This window comes from Haliotis rufescens, unplaced genomic scaffold (assembly GCF_023055435.1).
Source record: "Haliotis rufescens isolate VD_foot unplaced genomic scaffold, xgHalRufe1.0.p SCAF_24, whole genome shotgun sequence".
NCBI classification, from domain to species: domain Eukaryota; kingdom Metazoa; phylum Mollusca; class Gastropoda; order Lepetellida; family Haliotidae; genus Haliotis; species Haliotis rufescens.
In genome coordinates, this window is record NW_025963935.1 from 1,236,669 (window position 1) to 1,254,182 (window position 17,514).

At 44.4% G+C, this 17,514-nt stretch overlaps 1 protein-coding gene across 15 annotated transcripts in view; it reads right to left on the minus strand.

The window, feature by feature from the left end:
- Positions 1–17,514, minus strand: part of LOC124122833 (fasciclin-2-like) — a 140,690-nt gene that overhangs the window by 40,721 nt on the left and 82,455 nt on the right. For 10 of the 15 annotated variants that reach the window (XR_007222806.1, XR_007222807.1, XR_007222805.1 and 7 more), the window contains exons 8-16: positions 16,769–16,911; positions 15,119–15,287; positions 12,232–12,428; positions 10,370–10,475; positions 9,204–9,371; positions 8,859–8,999; positions 8,157–8,284; positions 6,988–7,192; positions 250–309 (exon numbers count right to left, since the gene is read on the minus strand). Coding sequence is in view for 9 of the 15 variants with exons in the window: in XM_048401929.1 (XP_048257886.1) it covers positions 250–309; positions 6,988–7,192; positions 8,157–8,284; positions 8,859–8,999; positions 9,204–9,371; positions 10,370–10,475; positions 12,232–12,428; positions 15,119–15,287; positions 16,769–16,911 (1,317 nt within the window). In the remaining 6 variants the exon portion in view is untranslated. Of the gene's footprint in view, positions 1–249; positions 310–1,187; positions 1,245–5,142; positions 5,158–6,987; positions 7,193–8,156; positions 8,285–8,858; positions 9,000–9,203; positions 9,372–10,369; positions 10,476–12,231; positions 12,429–15,118; positions 15,288–16,768; positions 16,912–17,514 lie in introns of all 15 variants that reach the window. The other 5 variants (XM_048401931.1, XM_048401937.1, XM_048401934.1 and 2 more) reach the window with 3 other exon arrangements.

Genomic DNA, 17,514 nt, shown 5'->3' on the forward strand with positions numbered 1-17,514 from the left:
TATGAAAATTTATCTTTAAAAGACATTAAGAATGAATTCAAATTTTTTCAAGTCAAAATATAAATTATGTGATATAAAAATTGAAAAGGTTTTTCTCTCATGAAATTTCTATTCGGATGAAAAAAGAGTGTTTAGATTTTCGTCCTCCAACTTTGACGTTGGTGTACATGTTGTGTGAGAGCGTTGAGGCAGGGAAAGGATGAGGTTTAATAGCGACATGCTGAATGGACGATGCATTGAATAAAGTACCTCCTCCGGTCTGGGGCCCAGTGTCGGCCACGACACCTCCTTTGATTCCGTCGTCAGTGACTACAAGCATAAGTCGATATTCAGTCAAGGGAGATAATCAGACACTCTCGCTTCACTGGTTCAACACTGAACCAGGACGGTGAATATCCTTCAGGAAAAACGCCAAACACTGATGATTGGAGCATCCCAGCGACAGTACAGATTTGTTGTTGTAATAGATTTAGGACATCACGACTTGGGAGAGCCTTACATTCTACAGATTTGGGGCCTCACTATGACATTACAGATTTGGGGCACTGCAACAGTATAGATTTATGACAAATGGACTTGGGAAATCCTTATATTATACATATTTGGGGCATCACTATCACAATACAGATTTGGGGCACTGCAAGAATACAGAGTTATGACATCATATGGACTTAACAAATCCTTATATTATACATTTTTGGGGCATCACTAAGGCATTGTTACTATACAGGTTTGGGGCAATGTAACCATGGAAACAATACAAGTATATTTATGAACTCTATGGCATCCATTGGTTTTGTGTTTCTTAAACATAAATTATCCAACCAGACTTCCTGGCACTGAATCCAGTGCAGGTGTCCTGACCTTCATCAGTTCTTCTCGTTAGTCTGAGCCATAGCTGTCACAGCCTCGGAGTCTATCACGACACTAGCCTGGCCAGGACAGGCGCTACAAGCAGCGACGCTGTCTAAACTAACAGTTACTTTGACGGGGCAGAAATGTTCGTTTCAAAAGAATGTGTTCAAGAAACAAGATGAAATGCCACCAAACAACAACAAAAACACCCACGGGTGAAACTCCATGGCAAAACGGTCAATTAGTTTTAGGAACAGAAAGTGTAAGAACTTCAATGAAGGAACAGGTTGTGTTAGTAGGAATGCCTGGGCGTCAACACAGCCTGTTCTTACCCACTCTCTGTTGACCAACGTCAATACCCTGCAATATCTGCAGCAACGGAGTGGTCGCTAGAACAAAACACAGGCTGTTACTTACACTTACACTAAATCTTGCCCAATTATTCTTGCTGACAGCAATAAAATGAAATACTTCATTCCAGATTCCATGAAAAGGAAGCCTGTTATGTTGCCACTTTTGGAGTTCAAATCCAAAGAATTTTTTTATCCTTTTCTTTCACAAAACATATGCTGTCCCAGATAAGAAAAGCACTAAACTAAAGGGGATATGCGATACGGCGCATGTGGTCCAAGTACATTGTATCACACAAGAGGGTCCTAGCATCACACAAGAGGGTCCTAGCATCACACAAGAGGGTCCTAGTATCACACAAGAGGGTCCAAGTATCACATAAGAGGGTCCAAGTATCACACAAGAGGGTCCTAGTATCACACAAGAGGGTCCAAGTATCACATAAGAGGGTCCAAGTATCACACAAGAGGGTCCAAGTATCACACAAGAGGGTCCTAGCATCACACAAGAGGGTCCAAGTATCACACAAGAGGGTCCTAGTATCACACAAGAGGGTCCTAGTATCACACAAGAGGGTCCAAGTATCACACAAGAGGGTCCTAGCATCACACAAGAGGGTCCTAGTATCACACAAGAGGGTCCTAGTATCACACAAGAGGGTCCTAGCATCACACAAGAGGGTCCTAGTATCACACAAGAGGGTCCAAGCATCACACAAGAGGGTCCTAGCATCACACAAGAGGGTCCTAGCATCACACAAGAGGGTCCAAGTATCACACAAGAGGGTCCTAGCATCACACAAGAGGGTCCTAGCATCACACAAGAGGGTCCTAGTATCACACAAGAGGGTCCAAGCATCACACAAGAGGGTCCAAGTATCACACAAGAGGGTCCTAGCATCACACAAGAGGGTCCTACAATCACACAAGAGGGTCCTAGCATCACACAAGAGGGTCCTAGCATCACACAAGAGGGTCCAAGTATCACACAAGAGGGTCCTAGTATCACACAAGAGGGTCCAAGTATCACACAAGAGGGTCCTAGCATCACACAAGAGGGTCCTAGTATCACACAAGAGGGTCCTAGTATCACACAAGAGGGTCCTAGCATCACACAAGAGGGTCCTAGTATCACACAAGAGGGTCCAAGCATCACACAAGAGGGTCCTAGCATCACACAAGAGGGTCCTAGCATCACACAAGAGGGTCCAAGTATCACACAAGAGGGTCCTAGCATCACACAAGAGGGTCCTAGTATCACACAAGAGGGTCCAAGCATCACACAAGAGGGTCCAAGTATCACACAAGAGGGTCCAAGTATCACACAAGAGGGTCCAAGTATCACACAAGAGGGTCCTAGTATCACACAAGAGGGTCCTAGCATCACACAAGAGGGTCCTAGCATCACACAAGAGGGTCCAAGGATCACACAAGAGGGTCCTAGTATCACACAAGAGGGTCCTAGCATCACACAAGAGGGTCCTAGCATCACACAAGAGGGTCCTAGCATCACATAAGAGGGTCGAAGTATCACACAAGAGGGTCTTAGCATCACATAAGAGGGTCCTAGCATCACATAAGAGGGTCCAAGTATCACACAAGAGGGTCCTAGCATCACATAAGAGGGTCCTAGCATCACATAAGAGGGTCCAAGTATCACACAAGAGGGTCCTAGCATCACTTCTAGCAGAGACTCTTAATGCAGTTTAAGTCAGAAGGACTAAATTCTCCTTTACATCTTCACCCAAACAAACGATAGTCCACGATCTTGTGATTCTAACTGTTGCGTTCACGTGACACAGGACATGCTATCCTTACAAATGGGCCTCCATGCTGAAGCAGCCTGGGGAAGACCCAGCTAGAGCCATTGCAACCTGTCTGCACACCCCTGCCGTCATGGAACTATTACGATGACGCCATGCTAGGGCAGGAATTCACAAGTCATACTGAATGTGCATTTTGTTTAAGTAAAACTGACTGACAGGTCATTATTTATATTATCAACCAAGAGAAGTTACTAAAATCTGTGTGTTCCAGAGTAAGTAAGTAAGTGAGTGAGTGAGTGAGTTTGATTTTACGCCGCTTTTAGCAATATTCCAGCAATATCACGGCGGGGGACACCAGCAATGGGCTTCACACATTGTACCCATGTCGGGAATCGAACCTTGGTCTTCGGCCTGACGAGTGAAGGCTTAAACCATTAGGCTACCCAACCGTCCCGTGTATTCCAGAAGTAGAATCAATAAATTCGCGTGGTTTTGTCCATAACGTAACCAGCTGGTACTTGGGGCTGCTGATTCGTATATTAATTGTTAACATACTCAACGGGATTCCCCTTAGCATGTCCTCTGTCATGTGAACACGGAATAGAGTAGACACCGAGAACTGAAGCTACCGGAAAGCTGACTACAGACACAGCCACCGCTGTACTTACGCCTGAAGTACGACCAGTCCTGCTATGTTAGTTCTAGGAGAGATGCTGTGTCCTCTACTACACACAAGTCATTCCAACCAAACCGCCTCAGGCACAGACATCGGTAGCTAGCAATACAACACCTTAATTCATAAAGGAAGGAACTAATAAAATAACTCAAGATTGACACAGAGAAATTATTCACTGTCACTCCTAAGATTCATAGGAAACGTCTCCACATGCGAGTAAAATTCATTCTGACTTAACCGCTTCAGTTCACTCACAGTTTGAAAAGACCTTTCTTGATCAGTTCTCAGAATCAGAACAAGTTTTCATTAGATTATATTTGGATGAAAGCTGGAAATTATCACTGCAGCGAGATCTGTTCCAATACGTTCCTTGGCCAACAAACTTGAGTGAGTGAGTGAGTATGGTTTTACGCCGCTTTTAGCAATATTCCAGCAATATTACAGCGGGGGACACCAGAATTGGACACACAATGTACCCATGTCGGGAATCAAACCCGGGGATTCGGCGTGTCGAGCGAACACTTTAACCACTAGGCTACCCGACCGTCCCCTTGAGTGAGTGAATGTTGTTTTGTGTTGCCGTGGCAATATTCCAGCCAGAACACGATGGCCATGAATCAAGTCGGTCAGACAACCCGGAGGCTGATGAGCAAAGATCCATGCGTCTGGGCACAACGACAAGCAGTCAGCTGGGGCGCAAACGACCACCCGATCGTCAGTTCAGCCTCTCAACTACTCCCGGGAACCTATTCTGCCCCAAATCCCCACAAGGTTGGTTTGTTTGTTATGTAATGCCGCACTCAGCAATATGCCAGCTATATGACGGCGGTCTGTAAATAATCGAGTCTGGACCAGACAATCCAGTGATTGACATCAAGAGCATCGATCCATGCAATTGGAATACGATGATATGCATGAACCAAGACAGCGAGTCTGACCATCCAATCCCGTTAGTCGCCTCTTACAATAAGCCAAGTCACCTTTTACAGCAAGCATGGGTTGCTGAAGACCTATTCTACCCTGGATGTTCACGGGTCCACCTCTTACAGCAAGCATGGGTTTCTGAAGACCTATTCTACCCCTGATGTTCACGGGTCCACCTCTTACAGCAAGCATGGGTTTCTGAAGACCTATTCTACCCCGTATGTTCACGGGTCCACCTCTTACAGCAAGCATGGGTTTCTGAAGACCTATTCTACCCCGGATGTTCACAGGTCCACCTCTTACAGCAAGCATGGGTTTCTGAAGACCTATTCTACCCCAGTTTTTCACAGGTCTATCCACAAGGGAACATTTGTTGGAACACAAGTGGCTGGCTATAAACAAGGTGCCTGACACAGTAAACGACACTGATCGACTGTGGAATCTACCACGTGCAACGTACTAGTGGCAAAGTCTGCCCTGATTACTTGGAATCTGCCTGTAGAGCGCTACTCTGCTCTGGTTACCATGGGGATGAATGATAAGTGATTAGTAAATACTAAATATATCTTACTTCCTGTGTTAGGGACTGAAAAACAAACAATACACGACTGCAATAAATAGGGTTAGTATGGAATCGGTGGTGTGCGTCTTTACCTTTAATGGATATTAAATAGCAAACTGGGTTTGAGGTGTTTTACTTCATTCAGAAACATTTCAAAATTTAGACAATCCTGAACACCTGACAAAGACATGCCTCATGTTATACCCAGCGGAACATTTCAGATTCATTTGTTCAAAACTTGTAGTTACCCTTCAATTTTAAATTGCATATCAGCAATAACCAATATTTTGTAATGCAGCGTCCATTATGAAAAATAAAAGAATACATTCTGATCCTAAATGACTAACAACAACTCAGCAATTATAACGATTAACAATTATAGAATTTAGATTTTTTTCAAGATTTTCGTTAAAACAAATTTTCTCAAAACTGCGTAGATAATCTGGCCACGGTTTATTTGCCTTGTTTTTGTTGCTCTGGTATAACATGACCTGCAAGCTGACTTTGTGTCTGAATATCAGCCCGTTTAGTGCACTAATGTGTCTGCAACATAGTTTGCAAATGTTTCACCAGTAAACCCAGAATAGATTCAACTATTTCAGTTAGAATCATTGTCAAAGCAAATCAACCCGACATTATTAAATTTCTGCATGTACTTCAATTTTGTTAATTAAGTCTCCAAATGATAGAAACAAATGCAAAATATATCAAAGTATTTATGGAAACTAGCACGCTTGTTGGACTAACAAATACTGCCTTCAGCATTTTTTCTCTTCATTTCTATCGTTATTCTCTAAATCCTAAAACAAATCACCAAGTCTTGATCCTGGAGACTTCTTAACTGTCTATCAGTGTTAAGTCTCGGAAGGGAAAGGGGGTGAATACTGTTTATATACTGTATAAGCGACCCTGTCCGGACCTGTCAAACATGTGGTCAATACCAACAGCAGCGATTCACGCCAGAGATTTCATGTTGTACTCTCCAAACCTTCATTGGCTGCAACTTCATTGGGAATGAGGAACATACATCGTCTGCCTCGGAATGCCAAGGGAGACAAGCACGGTGTATTGAGGACCTATTCTGCCTCGGAATGCCAAGGTAGACAAGCACGGCGTATTGAGGACCTATTCTGCCTCGGAATGCCAAGGGAGACAAGCACGGTGTATTGAGGACCTATTCTGCCTCGGAATGCCAAGGGAGACAAGCACGGTGTACTGAGGACCTATTCTGCCTCGGAATGCCAAGGGAAACAAGCACGGTGTATTGAGGACCTATTCTGCCTCGGAATGCCAAGGGAGACAAGGCCGGTGTACTGAGGACCTATTCTGCCTCGGAATGCCAAGGGAGACAAGCATGGCGTATTGAGGACCTATTCTGCCTCGGAATGCCAAGGTAGACAAGCACGGCGTATTGAGGACCTATTCTGCCTCGGAATGCCAAGGGAGACAATGAGGACCTATTCTGCCTCGGAATGCCAAGGGAGACAAGCACGGCGTATTGAGGACCTAATCTGCCTCGGAATGCCAAGGGAGACAAGCACGGTGTACTGAGGACCTATTCTGCCTCGGAATGCCGAGGAAAGACAAGCATGGTGTATTGAGGACCTATTCTGCCTCGGAATGCCGAGGAAAGACAAGCATGGTGTATTGAGGACCTAGTATCGCTCGGGGAGCTGCATTCGACCTCTGCGGAGTGCAATTATCTTACCACCTATCTTATATTAAAATTCCAAACACTCAAGAACATTTCATTAATAGCTTAAACGCGATAGTTGCTGAAGACATTAAGTCCAACAACTCATGCCAGTTTCCATCCACAAGTATAGATGTCAGAGAGCATAAAGAATCACTTACGTCCGCCTGGTGGTGTTGTGAATATTTTAGTGGTGGCCATGGAGACGCCGATGGCGTTCATGGCAGTGATCTGCAGTTCGTAGGCGGAACTGGGCATCAATTCAGTCAGACTAATCTGGGTGGTGTCGCCCTGGTCGACGGTCTTTGTTATCATCTCGCCAACCACCTTCTCAACCTTCTCGGGGTCATCCGCTTTCAGCTCCACCTGAACACACATTTAATGCCATGACACTGAAATATGACTATGAATGCAATATGCACCATTATCAACTGAACCTCACGTTCACAGGGTTTTCGTTTGTTGTTTAACGCCGCACTCAGCAACATTCCAGCTATATGACGGCAGTCTGTAAATAATCGAGTCTGAACCAGACAATCCAATGATTGACGCCATGAACAATTGGGATACAATTGAGTCGTGTTTAACGCCACTTTGAACAGTATTCCAGTCATATCAAGGTGCGTCAGCTTAACGTGGGAGGAAGGCCCGAGGTGATTTATGTCTCAGACGTTACCACATTTATAAGTTCCTGGCATGACCAAGGGAGACAACTGTGCACAGCAAATTGTGGCGCCTTAGGTGACTGAGCCACCCGGTCGCCCTTAAGGAAAGCTACCCTACAACCTGCAAACTTTCCACTGGAATCACATGGTACACAAGATGGAATATTCAGTTCATTTCACACATCCTATTGATGGCCGCCTTGGTAGTGAGATCCTGAGTTTCAGGCGACTGTTCGTCACCGATAAAATTTCAATGTGTCAGATGGTTTAATTAACTAGTCAGACTTTTGAGAGATAGAATTAAAAGTAAATAGTAAGGATTAGTCCTACTTACAGTATCAATTTCATAGAACAATGCACAGCCATCAAAAATCATAATTAAAACTCTGAGCAGTGCGTGTCTTTGCATCCTACTTTCTGTATTACAGGGAAACACTGTCAGGAGCTACAGTGACCTAGTCAAGCGCTTTTCTTATCGCGATGTTCATTGGCCAGATTGTATACATTCATCCAATCACGAACAGTCTTGCATTGATCTGTTGTTGTGGTTCATCTATTTGAAACATTCAGACTAAACGATTTTTGCTATTGACTTCGCACATTTCTCGGGTCTAGGTCATTGACCTAGATGCAATTTTGCATATCAAAATCACTGATATACATACCTGGTAATACTTGACCTTGTAGCCAGTCAGGGGCTTGCCTCCAGTCTCGGGTTTCTCCCAAACCAACTTATACGTGTTGGGATCGTCACTAGTCCTAGGGGAGGTAACTTTTGGATTGTTTGGCTGCCCTGAAGACACAAAGCAGTATGTTTAACACTTAGTGGACCAGTAAAAGGCGAGTATCAAACCTCAGTCCCCAGATTTTTAATATGGAATCAGAGCTCCAAATAACTTTTTGAGCAAGTGAGTTTTTACTTGAAGGTTTCTATTTGAATTGGGTTATTACATTTTTCATCGGGTAATCGAAATTTTTCACTCATCTTTTCATCACTCCACGAATTTTCCCCCAAATGAGCGAGCATTTTAAGATTTACCGAGATACAAATGTGCCACTGTGTCATCCCCAGTCACGTGGTGAGACTGACGAAATATCGACACCGAGATGTTCCACTATCACATACTAGTCGATAAACAAAATAAATTGCGTCCTTTGTCTGTGTGAATTAAGGAAGAAACCATCTTTTTGTATTTTAGTTGATTCTAAATAACATATAGAGCAATATTCAAGAGATATCAGGAATAATGTATAAGACATCACAGATGCATTGTCAACAGGACTGTCAGGAGCGTCAAGGTGTCTTAAGACCACAGTAAATCTCTGCAATGTATCATCCCGCTACTGAAGGTCAGGTTTCAACTTACGGACAGCTGGTGTCGTGTCGGAGATTTCAGCCTTGGCCCCATAGCCTACGTTGTTGCGAGCCTCCACACTGATGTAGTACCGCACCTCTGCCGTCAGCTTATCGATGAGGAACTGAGTTCGCAGTTCCTGGGAATTTGAGCCTGAGAAACATAGGAAAAAGTTAAACAGCTAAATAAAACATGATATTGAAATTGGCAAAACATGACACAGGTGGAATAAACAGCACTCAACAGAACTGTTAGTGCAGGTGCACTGAAAGGCCTCAAAGGTGCCTCAAAAACAGGAACAAAACTTTGGGCGTAAATAAAAAAAAAAAATAAAAATTGATAAACAGTTCCACTTACTGACAGGTGCCATTCGCGTGACCTTGTTCTGCTCATCGCCCTCTGCGTAGTACACGACCTTGTAGTCAATGATGGGCTGGCCGCCGGTCTCTTGATGCGGGGTTATCAGCAGATCGATGGTCGTGGGGGATACCCCATCAATGGAAATACTCGGAGCGGATGGCACAACTGAAAATAAAAAAAAGACATCAAATAAGGCTTCAAAAAATAAAAGAATTGGTTCTCAGACTTTTCTAAATATAGTGCAGGAGGGCAGTGTTTATTTCTCTCAATCGAGTATACATGTAACCAAATAAACAGTTGTGTACCATCAACCTGGGAAAGGGCCTCCCTACATAAACAAGCATACAAACTCCTATAGCCGCCATGACCAAAACACGAGATGTGCAGCAAAGCAGTGTGCATGTACCTGTGTGCTTTATTGGATCGCATTGTTTTTAAGTATTAGGATTTTTTTATTTTTTTAAAAATGGAAATAACAAGTATTTGTCACAGAAGTGACGAAATGTCCCCCGCCTGTATATACACCAAAATACCAAATATGAAGACAATCCAGCGATTAGTTCTTTAGATATCGCGGCAACACCGTTTTCCAACTCAAAAAGCAGATTTGCCTGCTGTGACCTTGAAAATAGGGTCAAGGTCACCAAAACCGACTGGTGTCTGCGGTGTCTGTATATACACCCTAGTTCCAAATAGGAAGACAATCCAGACATTAGTTCTTGAGATATCGCGGCAACACCGTTTTCCAACTCCAAAAGCAGATATGCCTGCTGTGACCTTGAAAATGGGGTCAAGGTCACCAAAACCGACTGGTGTCTGCGGAGTCTGTATATACACCATAGTTCCAAATATGAAGACAATCCAGTGTTTAGTTCTTGAGATATCGCGGCAACAAACAGGTGGGACGTACGTACGGACGGTCGTGAATACTATCTCCCCCGCTTCGCGCTTTCGCGCGGCGGGGGACAAAAACGAAACATACAACGGACTTTATGATGATGCGAACCAAGACTAAAGGGCCATGGAATCTGTTTGAGGTTCAGATGGCTGTTGGTCTCCTGTCATTGACGATCAAATTTCAATTTGACAGACGAGAAGTTAAAAAATCATGATCAAGCGATGCATCGGTGTATCGTCGCACTACCAGCTATTACTGAACCTACCTGCTTGAATCAACGTGATTTCCTTCTCTTGCTCGCCATGCAAGTTCTCAGCCACACACGTGAACTTCCCGAAGATGGTGTTCATATTCTCAACATTCACCGAAACCTGAAAGATAAACAACAGTTATTTCCAACTTACTGCTGATAACAACAGGAGCCATCACGAGATGACACATACCCTGCATTGGATAAGTGATATCGTCACTTCCATGTGAAAAGATATATATGTCTTAGTCTTCATTGTCACAGTTGTGGTTTGTTTGTTTATTTGTTTGTTTGACGCCGAACTCAGCAATAGTCCAGCTATATGACAGCGGCCTGTAAATAATCAAGTCTGGACCAGACAATCCAGTGATTGACATCAAGAGCATCGCTCCATGCAATTAGGATACAATGACATCTATCAACCATGTCAGCAAGCCTGACACCCGATCTGTAAGTCACCTCTTACGACAAGCATAGTTGCCTTTCAGGGCAAGCATGGGTTGCTGAAGACCTATTCTACCCCAGATCTTCACAGGTCCACAGTTGTAGTAGCATATCTCTATATAATTATACAAAAACTGTCATATGCGCCGGACATGTCCGATTGGGAATCTCAAATGTCCGGTTTAAAATATTGCTGACCGGACATTTAAATTTTTCTGTCCGGACATTTTAAAAAGTATTGTCCGGACATTCTTAAATTTTGACCCCGGACATTATCAACAGTTAGAACTGAGCAGTTTCTGTCTGCAGTTGTAACACAATGAAGATTATCCACACTGACAAGCTTTGTTTGATTTGATTGCTGTAAATACATCGTACCTACATGATAGTCCAAGCGGTCAATCACTGTAATAGGCAATAAACTGAGTTGACACTGATTAATCGAGGATTAATTACTGAGAACATCTTGTTAATTTGAGTGAAAGGTGTTTACAACTGTACATAAATACCTTGCATCATCGATGTACCTCATTATCCTCACAATGCTACGATACGTAACCTCAGACAAGAATCGAAAGTGTGACTGCAGATCAGTCGAACGGATCTGCCAAACCCTCAAAGTCCGGACGATCATTTTGTGAGTCGTGGCTAACGACTTTCACTTGGTTGACATACAATAAGGATGTGCAGATTTTATTGTTTTCAGTAGCTAGTTGTATATTGAATCTTGATTGACCGCCATTTTGCTTTCTGTGATGATCAATACCAAATTTTTTATGGTCAATAATTAAGTACAGATGAAAAAAGTACTCAAACAACTATTGCTATCAACGATATTTTAGTATTTGTGATTATATTATCTGTCTTGTTTTTAAATAATCTTTAGTTTTTAAAAACACTTTTCCCGTGAGGTCACGTGATAACTAAATATGGGATAATAGTCTCGATCCAAATGTTACAACGCGTACACTTGAGCAGACTCATGAATATAACTCATGAATATTAATTAGACCGTTCACTACGTTAACAGATCGTTATTATAACAGAGACAAACGTATATTTTCAATGTATATCTAAAATGATATTATTTGTTATTAATTGTCCAGTGAATTAAACAATTTTAATTGAAATCATATTATACGCAAGTTAATTGAAAGTATTTGGGTTTTGAATATTTTTGGGGGGGGGTATTTCACCCAAATAAGCTGCTTATCTGTAGCTCTGGAGTGAGGGGAGTTAGTTAGTTTGGTTTTACGCCGCTTTTAGCAATATTCCAGCAATATCACGGCGGGGGACACCAGAAATGGCCTTCACACATTGTACCCATGTCGGGAATCGAACCCGGGTCTTCAGCGTGACGGGCGAACGCTTTAACCACAAGGCTACACGACCAGCCTCTGGAGTGAGGTATTGAAACAGGAAACACAACAAACCTCGAGGATGCTGGTCATCTGTCTAGTTCCTCGCTCTGAGCTGATCTTGAAGTTGGGTCCTTCGGTGATGATGGCGCCATTGTGCTTCCACTTGATGACGGCGAGAGGTACAGCATTCGCTACGCACTTGATCTCCGTCTTCTCGTTCAGCCAACTGTATGTGGACGAGTATGGAGTGTCATCGAAGTTGGGCTTGACTGAAACAAATAAACAGGAATTAAGGGCATTGTGGTTGTCACCTATACTGTAAATCTTGGAATTAACACAAACATGAATTATATGCGAAAATGCGAGAGACCAAGTCTTACCCTGACTCCCCAAATGAGACAAGCGGGGGGCACTGGAGACCTAGTCTTACCCTGACTCCCCCACACACAGACAAGCAGGGGGCACTGGAGACCTAGTCTTACCCTGACTCCCCAACACACAGACAAGCAGGGGGCACTGGAGACCTAGTGTTACCCTGACTCCCCAAATGAGACAAGCAGGGGACACTGGAGACCAAGTCTTACCCTGAATCCCACACACACAGACAAGCAAGAGGCACTGGAGACCTAGTCTTACCCTGACTCCCCAAATGACACAAGCAGGGGGCACTGGAGACCTAGTCTTACCCTGACTCCCCAAATGAGACAAGCATGAGGCACTGGAGACCAAGTCTTACCCTGACTCCCAAAATGAGACAAGCAAGGGGCACTGGAGACCAAGTCTTACCCTGACTCCCCAAATGAGACAAGCATGAGGCACTGGAGACCAAGTCTTACCCTGACTCCCCAAATGAGACAAGCAGGGGACACTGGAGACCTAGTCTTACCCTGACTCCCCACACACAGACAAGCGGGGGGCACTGGAGATCTAGTCTTACCCTGACTCCCCAAATGAGACAAGGGGGGGGCACTGGAGACCTAGTCTTAACCTGACTCCCCAAATGAGACAAGGGGGGGGCACTGGAGACCAAGTCTTACCCTGACTCCCCAAATGAGCCAAGCAGGGGACACTGGAGACCCAGTCTTACCCTGACTCCCCAAATGAGACAAGGGGGGGGGCACTGGAGACCTAGTCTTACCCTGAATCCCCCACACACAGACAAGCAGGGGGCACTGGAGACCTAGTCTTACCCTGACTCCCCAAATGAGACAAGCATTGGGCACTGGAGACCAAGTCTTACCCTGACTCCCCAAATGAGACAAGCATTGGGCACTGGAGACCTAGTCTTACCCTGACTCCCCACACACAGACAAGCATGAGGCACTGGAGACCTAGTCTTACCCTGACTCCCCACACACAGACAAGCATTGGGCACTGGAGACCTAGTCTTACCCTGAATCCCCCACACACAGACAAGCAGGGGGCACTGGAGACCTAGTCTTACCCTGACTCCCCAAATGAGACAAGCAAGGGGCACTTGAGACCTAGCCTTACCCTGACTCCCTAAAATGAGAAAAGCATTGGGCACTGGAGACCTAGTCTTACCCTGACTCCCCAAATGAGACAAGCGGGGGGCACTGGAGACCTCGTCTTACCCTGACTCCCCAAATGAGACAAGCATTGGGCACTGGAGACCAAGTCTTACCCTGACTCCCCAAATGAGACAAGCATTGGGCACTGGAGACCTAGTCTTACCCTGACTCCCCAAATGAGACAAGCATTGGGCACTGGAGACCTAGTCTTACCCTGACTCCCCAAATGAGACCAGCATTGGGCACTGGAGACCTAGTCTTACCCTGACTCCCCAAATGAGACAAGCATGAGGCACTGGAGACCTAGTCTTACCCTGACTCCCCAACACACAGACAAGCGGGGGGCACTGGAGACCTAGTCTTACCCTGACTCCCCAAATAAGACAAGCATGAGGCACTGGAGACCAAGTCTTACCCTGACTCCCCACACACAGACAAGCATGAGGCACTGGAGACCTAGTCTTACCCTGACTCCCCAAATAAGACAAGCATGAGGCACTGGAGACCAAGTCTTACCCTGACTCCCCACACACAGACAAGCAGGGGGCACTGGAGACCAAGTCTTACCCTGACTCCCCAAATGAGACAAGCAGGGGACACTGGAGACCAAGTCTTACCCTGAATCCCCAAATGACACAATCAGGGGGCACTGGAGACCTAGTCTTACCCTGACTCCCCAAATGAGACAAGCATTGGGCACTGGAGACCTAGTCTTACCCTGACTCCCCAAATGAGACAAGCATTGGGCACTGGAGACCAAGTCTTACCCTGACTCCCCAAATGAGACAAGCATTGGGCACTGGAGACCTAGTCTTACCCTGACTCCCCAAATGAGACAAGCATTGGGCACTGGAGACCTAGTCTTACCCTGACTCCCCAAATGAGACCAGCATTGGGCACTGGAGACCTAGTCTTACCCTGACTCCCCAAATGAGACAAGCATGAGGCACTGGAGACCTAGTCTTACCCTGACTCCCCAACACACAGACAAGCGGGGGGCACTGGAGACCAAGTCTTACCCTGACTCCCCAAATAAGACAAGCATGAGGCACTGGAGACCAAGTCTTACCCTGACTCCCCACACACAGACAAGCATGAGGCACTGGAGACCTAGTCTTACCCTGACTCCCCAAATAAGACAAGCATGAGGCACTGGAGACCAAGTCTTACCCTGACTCCCCACACACAGACAAGCAGGGGGCACTGGAGACCTAGTCTTACCCTGACTCCCCACACACAGACAAGCAGGGGGCACTGGAGACCAAGTCTTACCCTGACTCCCCACACACAGACAAGCAGGGGGCACTGGAGACCAAGTCTTACCCTGACTCCCCACACACAGACAAGCAGGGGGCACTGGAGACCTATTCAGTCCTGGAATCCACATGTGCACACAGATAGGTATGTAAGATTGACCGGCTACTTACACTCAACGAGAACGCGGCCATCTTTCTCCTGAGTTCCGGCTTCATTGGAGGCAGAGCATGTGTAGTTGTTGGCGTGCTTTGGTTCCAGTTTGGCGAACTTGAGCTTGACGGTCCTGACTTGAATCAGAGGCTGTTCCTCCACAGATGATTCAATGGTGATGTCTTTGTCCTGCAGCATTCACACACACTTACAGAGCTCCAGATAAGCTTTTGGTGTTGTGGGTATTTTACCCATGCATTTTAAAATCATTGGGTATCAGTAATTCTACCTGGGTATTCAAATTTCTGTTACCCACTAGTTTTTACACATGTGGGTATTTAAGTTAAATATTTAAAAACACTATTCATCTAGTCCCTGCAAACTGGTGTCGTGTGGGTTCGGGAGCTTTATAGGACTAAAAAATACCACGATACTTCCACAAGAAAGTGTGATGGCAAATGATCATGATGTTACTGTCATCGTGGAGTTTGACAAGGTTGACGGAATACCCCTTTATAATTTCAAATTAAGTTGCTGATTTGCTAATCGAATACGCAGGGTTACTTCACAATATTTTGATGATACGCACAAGTTTTATTTTTGTAGCGTATCTGTAATGTTCGTTGCGTATTTGATACGCTTGGATTATATTTTACAGTGTATTTCTGCATTTCTGATGCGTATTTCACGCAGATACGCAGCTTATCTGGAGCTCTGCACTTACGTCACATTTGGTGACTGACTGTATGAGGTAAATTGTTCCTACCCTAGCTTACAGACAGGTCAAATTCAAATTAGGTTAGCCACATCATTCCATTGCACAAAAAGCAAAAGTCTTCAAAACAGCTATCTGTATGTAACATTTCTATTACCCATGCGTTGTCACTATAGCAACATTCAAAATAATTTAGTTGTTGGTTGTTGGTTTGTTGTTTAACGCCTCACTCAGCAATATTCCAGCTATGTGACGGCGGTCTGTAAATAATCAAGTCTGGACCAGACAATCCAGGGATTAATATCATGAGCATCGATCCATGCAATTGGGATTGATGACATGCATCAACCAAGTCAGCGAGCCTGACCACCCGATCCTTTTAGTCGCCTTTTACGACAAGCATAGTCACCTTTTACGGCAAGCATGGGTTGCTGAAGACCTATTCTACCCCGGAATCTTCACGGGTCAAAAATAATTACGAAATAATTACGACTACGAAATTGTTAAAAATGTGTGGGGAAAGTTTGATGTATAGTGCTATTTCATTCAGGTTCAAAACATTTACAGATGAAAGAAGGCATGCAATATATTGTGGTATGTATCGCAACACATGAACCATCATTGCAACACATTGTAATACGAAAGTTTAATCAATACCCATCGCTGATAGTCTGTGATTTCTCATGGCTTGTCCAAGCATAACATACATGACACCAGAAATGGCCTTCACACATTGTACCCATGTCAGGATTCGAACCCGGGTCTTCGGCGTGACGAGCGAACGCTTTAACCACTAGGCTACCCAACCACCCCTCAGAAACTAGAACAGTGCACCATTCCACAAAGAGATCTTTGCGCTATGACTATCGTAAGCCAATGCTAAAGTATGGGAGTTACGATCACCTTAGCGCTAAGATGGCTTTGTGGAACGGGGTCCAACTTTACAGCAACTCACTTGGCTGTCGGAAATGGTGATGTCGGAGCCTGCGATTCTCCAGGTGACGACTGGGGCAGGGTCGCCCTTGGCGATACACACAAGCTCCACAGCATTGCCTTCTGGTACAGACTGGTTTATGATAGGCTCAATGACAGGAGGCACTGTAAGGAGCACAACACACAATGTTAACCTAATCTAAATGATATCATCAATGATCATAAGAAAAGAGAAATGGCGAGTTTGCTAGCACACAACAAACAGTCACACTTTATGGTCAATCAGACACTGGCCTTCCAACACGCAACCAAGTATTTCTAAAGACAAGCATAATTAGTGGTGAAACGATACATCGAACTATCGATTGATTGCGATTGCTTGTCTCACGATAGTACACTATCGATTGCAGCTTGAAACAATCGATACTATTGGCGATAGTTTGTCTAACTATCGATAGTTTCGATAGTTAATTTGTTTGGTACATTGATATGTTGACAGTTTGTATAGTCAAATACTAGTCATTCTATCACATTCATTCACATTGGTGCTAAAACACTGCAGTAACCTAAGACTTTACCAGTTACATGAAGTGAAATTTTGTTTTTGTTTTAGAGAGGTCAATTTGAACTTGTTTTCTTTTCATTTCTTGTTTTCTTTACAAATAGTATCAGAAAGTTATAATTATTTTGATGGTGTCAGTCAAAATGCTGAAATATATGCTGCTATAATTGCAAGTGAAAACTATCGCAATAGTATCGCAATAGTTG